The sequence below is a fragment of the Saccopteryx leptura genome, chromosome 4 (genome assembly GCF_036850995.1).
Source record: "Saccopteryx leptura isolate mSacLep1 chromosome 4, mSacLep1_pri_phased_curated, whole genome shotgun sequence".
Lineage (NCBI taxonomy): Eukaryota > Metazoa > Chordata > Mammalia > Chiroptera > Emballonuridae > Saccopteryx > Saccopteryx leptura.
Window position 1 is genome coordinate 124,640,668 of NC_089506.1, and position 13,842 is coordinate 124,654,509.

At 50.7% G+C, this 13,842-nt stretch overlaps 1 protein-coding gene across 1 annotated transcript in view; it reads left to right on the forward strand.

Annotated features, from left to right (window-relative positions):
* Positions 1-13,842, forward strand: part of RNF213 (ring finger protein 213) — a 125,759-nt gene that overhangs the window by 57,195 nt on the left and 54,722 nt on the right. Inside the window, 8 exon segments of the mRNA XM_066381485.1 lie at positions 1,567-1,740; positions 2,776-2,925; positions 4,444-5,033; positions 7,308-7,473; positions 9,105-9,322; positions 10,600-10,740; positions 10,853-11,017; positions 11,858-13,022. Coding sequence (XP_066237582.1) covers positions 1,567-1,740; positions 2,776-2,925; positions 4,444-5,033; positions 7,308-7,473; positions 9,105-9,322; positions 10,600-10,740; positions 10,853-11,017; positions 11,858-13,022 — 2,769 coding nt within the window.

Below are 13,842 nucleotides of genomic sequence, written 5' to 3' on the forward strand. Positions count from 1 at the left end.
CACCGCCCCCCCCCGCCCCCGTGTGCCCCGAGTGTTCTGTGATTACAGACGGGAGATGTGTTCTACCTCAAACACATGATATTCAGGCTCACATGTAAGTTGTGAGATGCAGATGGGGTGGAAAAGTACTGTGTTTGGATAAAAAAATCCCATGTTAGTTGATTCTGAGCCTCAGTTTCCTTAAATTACTGGGACAGCCAGAAAAGAGCTAAGCTGCTTCCACCTTGGGATTCTTGTAGGGGTAAAATAAGGTCACCGAGGTGGGACTTTCAGGTACGTTATTGAAAGCGACTCAAAGGTTGTATGTTTTTTAAGTAATAGACCTTATTTTTTAGAGCAGTTTATGGTTCAGAATAAAATTGAGCATAAAGTACAGAGCGTTCTGTCCCTGGCCGGTGGTTCAATGGATAGTGTCAGCCCAGTGTATGGATGTCCTGGGTTCAATTCCTGGTAAGGGCACATAGGAGAAGCAGCCATCTGCTTCTCTTCCACTCCCTGTCCCCCTCTCACAACCAGTGGCTCGATTGGTGTGAGCATTGGCCCTGGGTGCTGAGGATAGCTCACTTGGTCCAAGTGCGTCAGCCTCGGATGCTAAAAATAGCTTGATTGATTTGAGCATTTACCCCAGACGGGTTGCCAGGTGGATCCCGGTCGGGGTATGTGCAGGAGTTTGTTTCTCTATCTCCCCTCCTCTCACTTAAAAAAAATTCTGCCCTCTAAATTGATCCTGAAATTCACAATCAAAATTTTGAAAGATAGCTATGATGTGCAGAGTAAGACATGTCTGTTTCTACGGGCCGTGAAAGTGCTCAGTGACACCACCTGAGCCCCTTTTTGAGTGTGAATGTACACCTAGCACAGTTTATTCTTCTGCCGCTGGGATTCTTGAGATGGGGATTTGAGAGGAGATTATGTGTGGTTTGAGAATACTGAAGGGTGCAGAGATTGTTTGTTTTTTAGTGAGAGACGGGTGAACAGGAAGGGAGAGAGATAAGAAGCATCAATTTGTAGTTGTGGCACCTCAGTTGTTCATCAATTGCCTCTTATACGTGTCTTGATGGGGGCCTCCAGTCCAGCCGGTGACCCCTTGCTCAAGCCAGCAACCTTGGGTTTCAAGCCAGCTACCATGGGGTCATGTCTATGATCTCACGCTCAATCCAGCAACCCCTGTGCTCAAGCCAGATGAGCCTGCGCTTAAGCCAGCGACCTCAGGGTTTCAAACCTGGGACCTCAGCATCCCAGGTTGATGCTCTGTCCACTGTGCCACCCCAATCAGGGCAGGACATGGGTTTTAAAAGCCCAAGAAACTTGGTTCTCCTGGCTGATTGCAGCTGCTGGACGGATACTCTTTATGATCAAGGCAGTACTTGGGAGATGAGTGTTAGTAAGAACTCCACCTCCCAAGTGAAGGGAGAAGCAGACCTGGTGCCATGGCACAGCCTCTGCTTGTGTTGTCTGGGCACTAGGGCTGAGCAGCAAGGAGGTCACAAGAGTCCTCAGCTTGGCAGACGGGGGTGGAAGGCAGCGGGCGCTCACTGGGTCTAACTCTGTTCTCAACCTGGGCAGGAACTGACGAGAAGATACTAGCACACATTACAGAGGACGGCAAGAAGCTGATGGCTACCGCCGACTCTGTATTCACGAAAGTGATGGCTGACCTTCGAAGTGGCATGGTGTTAGTCGGACAGCTGGAGCTGATCTCAAGACACACCAGTCAGTTTCTTGACCTCTGGGAGCTGAGTGAGTGTGTAGCCGGGCACGGACAGGCTGCTGAGGGCCACCAGGACAGGGGTGTCTATCTGTGCTCATGGGTGTTAGTAGAAGGGTGATCCTTGTCCTCTTTACAACAGGGGCTCTCCTTGCTGCTAAATTGACAAGATGGTCTCTTTCTCTCTTTCTCTCTCTCTCTCTCTCTCTTTTCTTCCTTCCTTCCTTCCTTCCTTCCTTCCTTCCTTCCTTCCTTCCTTCCTTCCTTCCTTCCTTCCTTCCTTCCTTCCTTCCTTCCTTCCTTCCTTCCTTCCTTCCTTCCTTCCTTCCTTCCTTCCTTCCTTCCTTCCTTCCTTCCTTCCTTCCTTCCTTCCTTCCTTCCTTCCTTCCTTCCTTCCTTCCTTCCTTCCTTCCTTCCTTCCTTCCTTCCTTCCTTCCTTCCTTCCTTCCTTCCCTCCTTCCTTCCTTCCTTCCTTCCTTCCTTCCTTCCTTCCTTCCTTCCTTCCTTCCTTCCTTCCTTCCTTCCTTCCTTCCTTCCTTCCTTCCTTCCTTCTTCTTTCTTTTTTCTTTTGGAAAAAAAGGGCTACTATTTTTTTAAATGATTACAAAGTTAAAAATATTGGAAGTGTATTCAAAATAGAATTTCTTTTGAAAGCCCTCAACCATTTGAGAATAAATTGCCAAAGTGATGACTCATCCTTCCTGGACACTTCCCCATATAACTACCATGTAACTATTCAAGTCAGAAAAATTGGTTACTACTTCGTGTGCTCCTACTCCAGCCACATTTTACGGATGGTCTCCGTAACAGCGGAGATACAAGAAGATGCAGTTCAGAATCCTGTGCTGCATTTAGTGTCATGTGGTGTCTAGTCCTTGGGAGAAGTAACAGGAAAGTGACCGGATCGTGACAAGGTCACAGGGCTTGTGCTGCCTGAGTCCAGGGCCCCTGGTTACTGCCCTTTCAGCCCTCCCCAGGCAGTGTGTTCAAAGGGAGAGGAAAGAAATGGTTGCCATGGAAAAGCACATGTTTGTTCTCTTGGGTTACTTTTATTTTATTTTTTCCAGAGAGGAAAAGTCTTTTGCCCCAGGAGAAAGAACACGACATGAGGAAAGTGCTGGATTACAGATTGGATGAACTACTATTTCTACAGAAAGAGAGGGGATACGTCAACAGTCTCCTCAGGCTGTGTGAAGGGGTGAAACACTGGGTCAAAGGTGACATGCCTAAGGTTTTATTTTTTAAGTGAGAGGAGGGGAAATACTGAGACAGTGTTTCCTGCATGCACCCCAACTGAGATCCACCCGGCAACTCCCGTCGGGGGCCAGTGTTTGAATCAGCTGAGCTGTCCTCAGCACCTGGGGCCTACACTTGAACCAGTCGATCCCGTGGCTGCAGGAGGGGAAGAGGGAAAGAAGGGGGAGAGGGAAGGGAAGCAGATGGTCACTTCTGTGTGCCTTGACTGGGGATCGGACCTCGGACTTCCATACACTGGACTGATGCTCTATCCACTGAGCAACTGGCCAGGGCCAGCATAAGAATTTTAATGAACAAACCAAAGAGGGGATCAGAGGAGAATCTGAGCAAACTGCACCGCCATTGTGACCTTTATCTTGGAGGGGAGGCTTTTGATAAAGCATTCAATCTAAACTGAGGCAGAAGTGTCACCTTGTTCTTTTCTGATATTTACCCCCACCCCTCTAGATAACATGCTCAAGTCCCTCCTTGGTTTTCCAGATTTAAGCATCGTCCATTGTGGAAGATGAGGATTTAGGTCTCTTTATTTTTCCAGTCCCTGCTTCCCCCATGGAACCTTTCCAAATCCCCTCAATTTTCATGAGCACATTTTTTTAAATTTTATTTTTTTAAGTGAGAGGAGGGGAAATAGACAAATTCCCTGCATGTGCCCTGACCTGGATCCACCCGGCAACCCCTGTCTGGAGCCAGTGCTCTGCCCATCTGGGCCCATTCTCGCAACTGAGCTATTTTTTTAGCGCCTGAGGCGGAGGCTCCATGGAGCCATCCTCAGTATCCAGGGCCAATGTGCTCAAATCAATTGAGCCATGGCTTCAGGAGGGTAAGAGAGAGAGAGAGACTGGAGGGGAGTAGTGAAGAAGCAGATGGGCGTTTCTCCTGTGTGCCCTAACTGGGAATCGAACCTGAGACTTCCACACACCAGGCCTATGCTCTTCTGCTGAGCCCACCAGCCAGGGCCTCATGAGCACACTCTTGGGGGCTTATATGGTCATGGCCATATAAAGAAGACTATGATTACCTTATCTTCTTGCACAAACTTTTCTGTTGAATGGAAACCATTGTTTTGTCCCATGCTCTGTTTCCAGCATTCTTTATTTTAGTTCAACTCCAGACTCTTGAAACTTAGAATTTTCTCCAAATAAGTTTGACTTGATCTTTTGGGCATCTCCCCAAATGGGAGGGATATAGCCCTTGAACCTTCCTTCACCGTGCCTGGGATGACTGTGCCTCACTCCAATTTGGGTCTTTCTCCCCGGGGGTGGGGACCGTGACACCCTCTCACTCCCTTTCAGTGTTTCCTTTGTGTGGAGAATTGATGAGCAAGAAGGTGGTGTCTGGGTTCTAAGGAAAACATACCAGCACGTTTGTTTCTTTGAGTTCCCTTAAGAGCAGTGAGGATATTTAATGCTGGGAGAGGGAGATAAAGTTATGTCTGGACTGCAGGTTTGACTTGTGACTTTCTCTTATGGTTTCAAAAGTGGAGTTTGGAGAGATTGCGGAGAAACATTCAGAAGACCTCAGCAACAAGAGGTTGAAGGACGTTGTGATGGTGAATTTGTCCCCCATTTCCTCAGACTCAACATGGGTGACACATTACAACCTGAGCCCCCAAGTCCAAAAAATGGCCAAAATGATAGACTCGCTGAAGGACAGTTACATCTTCCAGATCTTCTGGGCAGAAGCCACAAAGGCGCTGAGCCAGCAGCAGGAGGAGCAGGAAGGGCTGGTTGTTGGCATTGAAGACATGTATGAAGACTTGTATCTTCCTTGTCTCAACAAGTTCAGTAAACTGTATAAGGACCTGAAGGCAGGAGAGGTCACCTTTGCGGAAGTTGACACCACCTTCAAAGTCTTTGTGAATAAGTACAACGATCTCACCACCGACCTTCGCATCATGTGTGCCCTGGACCCCAGGGACCAAAAGGATTGGATTCAAGAGCGAGTGAGGCAGATCCGCGAATTCCACCACTTGTATCAGGCTGCCAAATTGGCGAAGGTCATCTTGAACGTCAAAGAGAATTTGAGCCTGACTGGTGACTTTGATGTTCTCCTCATTTTATTACACATTGTAAGTTATTCACCGGGGATTCCTGGAGTGGGGACAGGATCCTAACACAGACTCCTCAGGAGCCGTGAGCCGTGGGCTCTCTGGCTTTTATTTTACTTTATTTTATTTCATTTCATTTATTTATTTTAGCAAGAGACTGACAGACAGGAAGGGAGAGAGATGAGAAGCATCAACTCATAGTTGTGGCATCTTAGTTGCTCATTGTTGGCTTTCACATATGTGCCTTGACCAGGGGGCTCCTACTGAGCCCGTGACCCCTTGCTCAGGCCAGCAACCTTAGGGCTCAAGCCAGCGACCATGAGGTCATGTCTATGATGCCACACTCAAGCGGATGACCCCATGCCCAAGCTGGTGAGCCCATGCTCTAGCCAGATGAGCCTGTGCTCTAGCCGGTGGAGCCTGCATTCAAGCTGGTGACCTCTGGGTTTCGAACCTGGGTCCTCGGCATCCCAGGCTAATGCTCTATCCATTACACTACTGCCTGAGCAGACTTAGCTCTCTGGCTTTTAAAAACTGGATGTGTGGCCCTGGCCGGTTGGCTCAGCGGTAGAGCGTTGGCCTGGTGTGCGGGGGACCCGGGTTCGATTCCTGGCCAGGGCACATGGGAGAGGCGCCCATTTGCTTCTCCACCCCCCCCTCCTTCCTCTCTGTCTCTCTCTTCCCCTCCCGCAGCCAAGGCTCCATTGGAGCAGGGATGGCCCGGGCGCTGGGGATGGCTCCTTGGCCTCTGCCCCAGGCGCTAGAGTGGCTCTGGTCGTGGCACAGCGACACCCTGGAGGGGCAGAGCATTGCCCCCTGGTGGGCAGAGCGCCGCCCCTGGTGGGCGTGCCGGGTGGATCCCGGTCGGGCGCATGTGGGAGTCTGTCTGACTGTCTCTCCCCGTTTCCAGCTTCAGAAAAAAACAACAACAAACAAACACAAAAACAAACAAACAAAAAAACTGGATGTGATGATTTCGTAGCTTCCTCTGGAATTCTTGTTTGTATTTTATTTGGTGCTGAATATTCCAGGGACTCAGTTTCACCTCTGTTTATAAATACAGTGGTACCTTGAGATACGAATTTAATTCGTTCTGTAACTGAGCTCGTAAGTCCGTCAACTTGTATATCAAACTGCTGATACTGGACTCGTGTGCCAACTAGCAGCAGCTTCCCGAATCACAACTCGTATCTTGGAATTTTGCTCAGATCTCGAACAAAAATATGGACCGAGTCGCAGTTCATATCTTAAAAAATTTGTATGTTGGTCTGTTCATATCTCAAGGTACCACTGTAGCATGACTGCCTTTTAGTTAGTGAGAGTTTTCTAGGGTTGCTATGAGAGTCAAGAACTTAGGAAAGGGCTGTAATACTCTTGTAGTCATTAGATATTTGTAGAGATTGAAGGACCTTGCTTTTGGCCTCTCACGCCCCCTAGTGCTAGCCAGGAGCTGGGCATGAGAAGGTTCTGTTTATCTTTTGGTTTCTGTTCTTTTAGGACAAGCATTTGTAAGATATACTGTGACCTATATAATAGATTAGACAGGTATTACAATTCAGTACAAGATTTTTTTTTAATTCAATGAGAGGAGGGGAGTCAGAAACAGACTCTCACATGTGCCCTGACTGGGATCCACCCAGCAAGCCCACTAAGGGACACTGCTCTGCCCACCTGGGGTGTGGCTCTGTTGCTCGACAAGTGAACTCTTCTTAGAGCCTGAGGTGGAGACAATGGAGGTTGGCCTCAGCGCCTGGGGCCAACTCACTCTAATAGAGCCATGGCTGCAGGAGGGAAAGAGAGAGAGAGGGAGAGAAATGCAAGAAGGGGAAGGTGATGCAGAGGGCACTTCTCCTGTGTGCCCTGACTGGCAATCAAATCCAGGACATCCACACGTCTGGCTGACGCTCTACCACTGAGCCAACTGACAAGGGCCCCAAGATCATACACTATAAGCTTGAACTCCTGCTATGGGTTCTTGTGTGGGTCCCAGTTCCAGGCCCTCACTTCTGTACCTATAACACAGAACAATTACACATACTGGGTGAGTTCTTGTGGAGCCTACTTTAAAGAATGTCTCTACAGAACTGTAGCAGTCACTGCTGATTGAGGGAGGACAGCCGTGGGAGGGGAGGGGTACAGTGCCCAGTTCTGGCAGGAGAGCCTTGTAGGCATGTCGCCATTGTAGCAGCTTCCAGTCCAGGAGGCTCAGAGGCCCTTGCAGTGGTCAGCATTTCTGCTCAGATTCTGGGGCCCCACGGAACCAGCTCCAGCCCACAACAGAGCTTTGTCTTGCAGACTGACGATTTTGAGAGCTTCCGCCATGAAAAACTGGACCAGATCAATGAGCAGCTCATCCGGGCCCACAAGCTGCTACAGGGCATTGACGAGGCTCGGTACCGGTGTCTGTGGGAGTTGTCCCTGAGGAAGGAGTTCATCAGCTGGGTCCAGGAGGCTCTCGGAGGTACAGCCTGCCATGGGGGTTGCAGAGGTCTGGTTGTCCTGATGCACTCAGGGCGGCTGTCCTAAGCTGACAGGTCACATGAAGGACAGGGCAGAGGTGCCATCTGCATTCTGTGATTCACATGCCATGCATGCTTGTTGGCAGGATTTCTATCAGGACAGTATATTTCTCATGCTCTTGGGTCAAAATGACTCCCTTGGCTATTGTGCCCCCCACACTGCATGCTGACTGTGAATGACTGGGGATCATTTTCTTAAAAATCTCAGCCTCTGGCCTGACCAGGTGGTGGCACAGTGGATAGAGTGTCGGACTGGGATGCAGAGGACCCAGGTTCGAGAACCCAAGGTTGCCAGCTTGAGTGTGGGCTCATCTGGTTTAAGCAAAAAAAGCTCACCAGCTTGGACCCAAGGTCGCTGGCTCGAGCAAGGGGTTACTCGGTCTGCTATAGCTCCCCGGTCAAGGCACATATGAAAAATCAATCAATGAACAACTAAGGTGTCGCAATGAAAAACTAATGATTGGTGCTTCTCATCTCTCTCTGTTCCTGTCTATCTATCCCTCTCTCCGACTCTCTCTCTGTTAAAAAAAAATAAATCTCACCTTCTGGTTGTTTTTCATGGAGGCCAATGGAGAGATTTAATTTAGTTGGTGTGATGCATTCCTCTTCCGGTGGGGTGGGGCGGGGGAGGGAGGTTGGCAGCCTGTTGAGCTCTGTGGCTGAGGTGCTTTAGGTAGAGCTCCTTGGAGGAGAGGAGGAGAAGTGAGGAAGGAGAGACGGGGAAGGTGGACAGTGCCCGGAGTGGGCGGAGCAGTGGGGGCCTGACCATCCCAACTGCCATCCCAAGCCTTTTTGCCTGCAACTGGGAGCTCTGGTCCACATGGACACATCTTCTAGTTAGTAAGTATCCCAGAGAATTACCCCTGTTTCTTACAGTCTCTGTCGACATAGTATTGTTACCAAGCAAGGCAGGCTTGCTGCCCACCACGCACAGGAACCACTACCATGGCACCAGCTTTTGGAAAAAGAAAGAGCTTTTACTGTGAGTTCAGCTGACAAGGAGACAGTGGCAGAGCTCACATCTGTCTCATCCAGGGTTTGGGTGGGAATTTAAGTGGTTTCCGCACCGAATCTTTCTGGACAGCAGACCGGTCACTCAGAAAGGGTTCTGGAGCTCAGATTCATGACGTGGTCCGTCCTCTGGTCCCGTATCGGGGAGCTGTTAAGGGTCCACACATATCACTCGTGAGTAGGGTGAGCTTTGGCCCTGGGTCCTGTTAGAAAGAATCAGGACAGCACCAGTTTGAGCTGGTTCTGCGGTTCTAGTACTTAACCAGCTGAACCCCTTTCTGTGTAAGTTGGTGATGTCGCGTAGATTGAGTGGAATCGGGCACAGGAAGCCTTGGGCGGTGCCTGGATCCTGCTTCCAAGGGGTCAGATGTTGCTTAGTGGTGTTCAGAGAAGAGGCCAAAGGGAAGGTGCCCAGGTTCTTACTGAAAGCAGAAAAGTGGATAAAAACCCTCCACGTCCATTCAGTGTCCATTTCTAGCTTCACTGAGGATTACTGTCCACAGGTAGAGCCTCACATTGTTGTGGAGAGGCCCCATGCTCACCCGTCTCTTCTTGCCCCCAGGGATCAACGACCTGAAGGTGTTTGTGGACCTGGCATCCATCTCTGCAGGGGAGAATGACATTGATGTGGACCGTGTGGCCTGCTTCCACGATGCCATGCAGGGCTACACTTCTCTGCTCCACAAGTTGGACACAAGTGCAGGCTTCCATGAGTTCATGGTCCATCTGAAGGAACTGTGGAAGGCTCTGGAAAATGACCCGGACCTCCCCAGCAAACTGGTAAATCTTACTTCAGGCTCCCAAGCCGATGGGGTTCAATCAAGCATTGCTCAGCTGTACTAGGGGCACGGCTGTGCAAATCACATGCCTGTGGGTGGGCATTCATGCAGATGTTGTTTGCAAACAGTTGAAAGTGATGTTTGCAAACAGTGCTGCCTGTATGGAAATGCTCTATCTCTCATATGTTACAACATAGGATACAAAATTGCAAGTAAATAAGACTAAATTCTACTAGGTAAAACACATAGGGGAGAAAAAAGAGAAAGGAAACATATTAACATGTTACCAGTGTTTTTTCCAAATGGTGATTATTGTGACTTGATACTGTGTGCTTTCTGGTACTTTTTATATTTCCTACAATTGGGATCTATTTACTTTTTTAATTTTATTTTTTCCTTTTAAATGAGAGGAGGGGAGATAGTGAGACTGAGTCCCACACGGGCCTTGACTGGGATCTACCCAGCAACTGAGCTATTTTTAGTGCCTGAGGCTGATGTGCTCCAACAGAGCTATCCTCAGTGCCCGAGGCTGCACAGGAACCAATTGAGCTACTGACTGTGGGAGAGGGAGAGAGAGAAAGAGAGAGAGAGAGATTGAGGAGAGGGAAGAGGGGAGAAGCGGATGGTCGCTTCTCCTGTGTGCTGTTACCGGAAATCAAATCCGGGACGTCCATAAGCTGGGCTGATGCTCTATCCACTGAGCCAGCTGGTCAGGGCTGGATAGATTAACTTTCAGAAAAATCAAACATGTCCATTTATCAGAAAAAGTAAACACTTCTGATGATGAAGTGACCTTTCTTCAGCGAGGTTTGAGTAGACCCGGGCTGGATGGATCCTCATGGGGAGCAGGGAGCAGTGGAGTGAGCAGCATTTTCTATGCTGGGAGCTCATGTCCAAACAAAAGGCCTTTGTTGTAGTTTTTCCTTAATTCTGCTGGTCCAGACTTGGGGACCCCAAAAGGACATTTAGAATGGAAGAACCACAGCCCTGTTATTTCTGGTATTGCCCCCGACCCCAGCTGGGAGACTGGCAGAGCAGCGCCGCCTTCTGGCCACCTTGTCCAGGTGTCCACAAGTACAGGTGGGAACAGTGCGACACAAGTGTTCTGAGAGAAGCAGCTGAAGCACATGGCCGTGAGCAGCAGCTGAGGAAGCCTCCCTTGTGGGGTGACTTGCCCAGCCCGGCAAAGGGAGTCGGCATTTGCCCTCGAAGGCAGAGGTGGGAGGGGCTGCGTGAAGACAGAAGAACACATCACTGTTTTCTCTCCTGTCCCAACAGCGTGACTCGGCCAGGAACTTGGAGTGGCTGAAAACGGTGAAGGAAAGTCATGGGTCTGTGGAACTCTCGTCCCTGTCGCTGGCCACAGCCATCAACAGCAGGGGCACCTACGTGATCCAGGCGCCCGGTGATGGCCGGAAGGTGTGTGCTCACGTCCTGGGCACAGCTGGCCACAGCAGAGCTGACAGGCTGCTGGGAATTGGGGTAGAGAGGTTGTTTCTCCCTCCGAAAAATAACGTGTCCTGTTTCTCAGATTTCCCCAGACACAGTTCTACATTTACGCCTCCCGGAGAGCCCCGGGGACCTCCAGCAGGTGCGAACATACTCCTTGGAGGAGCTGAGGGAGCTTTTGAATAAATTGATGCTTATGTCTGGCAAGAAAGACCACAACAGTGCTGAGGTGGAGCAGTTCTCCGAGGTGAGAACTCCGTTTCCCTCGAGGCTGTAGGGCAGGGCCAGGGCTGCTCAGTTTGGGCCAAGGACCCCCTGCTGAGTGGCCTCAGGGCTATAAGGAAGGTTTGGGTTTGGATTTGATTACTAATCATTGATCTGCTCTGAGAGTCAGAGTCATGGGTCTGCAGCATGTGTGTCATCCAAAATCGTGACCCAAAGGGGACGCCTCATGGGCAAAAGGCACTCTGTTGAGAAAATACATCAGAAGGAACCCTGTTGAGAAAATATATCGGAACAGTCTCATTGTTCGTTACTAGATTTTCTACATTTTTTTTAAGTGAGAAGAGGGGAGATGGTAAGACAGACTTCTACATGTGCACCGACTGGGATCCACCCAGCAACCCTGTCTTGGGCTGATACTCGAATCAACCAGGCTATTTTTAGCTCCTGAGGCTGATGTGCTCAGACCAACTGAGCTATATCCTCAGTGCCTGGGTTGAGCCACTGGCTGTGAAAGGGGAAGAGAGAGAAAAGGAGAAGAATGAGGGGGAGAGAAGTAGATGGTTGCTTGTCTTGTTTGCCCTACCAGTAATCCAACCTGGGACATCTGTACACTGGGCTGATGCTCTATCCACTGAGCCATCTGGCTAGGGCCACTAGATTTCCTTTCACACTCAATTGTTCTTTTTTTCCACGACTGCCTCCGTATTTACAACTTCCAGCCTTCCCTGGGAAGAGGGCATGTGACAGAGGAAGGTAGGCCTCTGTGGTCAGTCCCTGCCCTCCAGTGCTTAGGAGTCGAAGTCTGATTGTTCTTTCTGTGATCTGCTGGGTGACACCTGCCTCCTGCTTCCGTTCACAACAGGTGTTTTGCAACATGCAGAGGCTCACGCAGTCCTTTATAAACCTATACTGCGCCGGGAACTTGCTGTTCCGGGCCTGGAAGGCAGAGGTGTACTGCTTCCCTCAGAAGGACATGTCTGTGCAGATGGACTTCAACCTGGGCCTGGGGCTGCTGGACACGCTAGCTGGGAGTGGGCCACTAGCCCCGCTGCTAGAGGCCATATGCCGGCAGATGGAGCTCTTCTTGGAGCAGTGGGAGCGTTTCATGGCTCAGAAGCGAGCTCACCACTTCTACCTCAACTACTACACGGCCGAGCAGCTGGTGTACCTGAGCACAGAGCTCGTGCGGCAGCCACCCAGCGATGCTGCCCTCACCATGCTGTCCTTCATCAAACGTAACTGCACCCCTCAGGACATCGTGGAGGCCTGCGTGAGGTCTCAGAGCAGGGTGGCCGGACCCCCCCTGCGGCAGACAACGGTGCAGGAGTTGCGGCTCATGCTCAGCTGTGAATCTAGCGTGGTGGACAAGCTCAGCATCATCATGAAACAGTCCCTGGTGTGTACGAGCGCCTTCCTGCCTCAGTGCCTGGACTTGGAGGCCCTGGGCTGCTGCCTGGCACACCTGGCGAGGATGGGTGAGGCTCCCGTGATGCGGGAGCTTCCAAAAGGCCTGCGGGTCGGCCAGCTCAACCTCATCATCTGTGGCCACTTGGAGGTGCTGCTGGCTGCCCTGGCCACTTACATGCAGAGCCCGAAGCAGCCGCTGCCTACCTATGATGAGGTGCTGCTGTGCAACCCGGGGACCACATTTGAGGAGGTGGCACTTCTCCTGCGCCGCTGCCTGAGCCTCGGCTCCCAGAGGCGCCGCATCTACAGTCTGCTGTATGCAGACCAGCTGAGTTACGAGGTGGCCTGCCAGACGGAGGCGCTCTTCCATAGCCTTTGCACGCAGCCTCACCGGGAGGACTACCAGCTCATCATGGTCTGTGACTATGAACGGGAGCACTGCCACCTCCCCTCTGTCTTCAGCCAGCACAAAGTCCCCATCATCCCCCAGGTGCCCCTTGAGGATGTCCAGACCTACCTGGCACATCATTTTCGGGTTCCCGAGTGGACCCCATTGGCCTCTGCCATGTTCAAGGACCAGATGTGTGTTGGAATCGTGGCCTCGGAGAGAGCGGGTGTTGGTAATGACAGCTGCTGGGGTGGACAGGTCCCCTGTGTCCCAGGAACCACCTGGTAGCTCTTCCTTATCCCACAGGGGTGGGAGGTGATTCAAATGAAGCCCTCACCCAAGAGGGGAAACTGAGTCTTAGGGAGATGTGGTTTATCTGAAGTTGCAAATCAGGGTCCAAACTGGAACGGGACCCTCTCATCCACCTTCCTTGTTTAAACAACCTCCGAAGTTTCCTCATTTTTTTTTAGAACTCCATTGGCTGCTTCTGGGTTGGTGTGGGTGGGTCATGAGAGCAAGAGGAGACATAACCCTGGACTCTTTTTTATTTCCTTTTTTCAAGTGAGAGGAGAGGAGATAGACAGTGCACCCCAACAGGGATCTACCTGGCAACCCCCATCTGGGGCTGATGCTGTGCCCATCTGGGGCCATGCTCTCAACTGAGCTATTTTTAGTGCCTGAGGCCAAGGCTCCATGGAGCCATCCTCAGCGCCTGGTGCTAACTCGCTTAAACCAGTTGCACCATGGCTGCAGAAAAGGAAGAGAGAGAGAGAGAGAGAAGGGGAGGAGTGGAGAAACACATAATTGCTTCTTCTGTGTGCTCTGATCAGGAATCAAATCCTGGACTTCCACATGCTGGGCCAATGCTCTACCACTGAGCCAAACAGCCAGGGCCACCTCTGTCTGTTGATCTTTGTCCTCCTTCAGTCCCCATTACCATTTTCATTCCAGTGACTGAATCCTCTTCACAGCACTGCCCCTTCCCTCCCCACAGGCTATGCATAGTGCATCACCGGCCCTAGGGAAACAGCGTGGACACCTGCGTGTCTTTG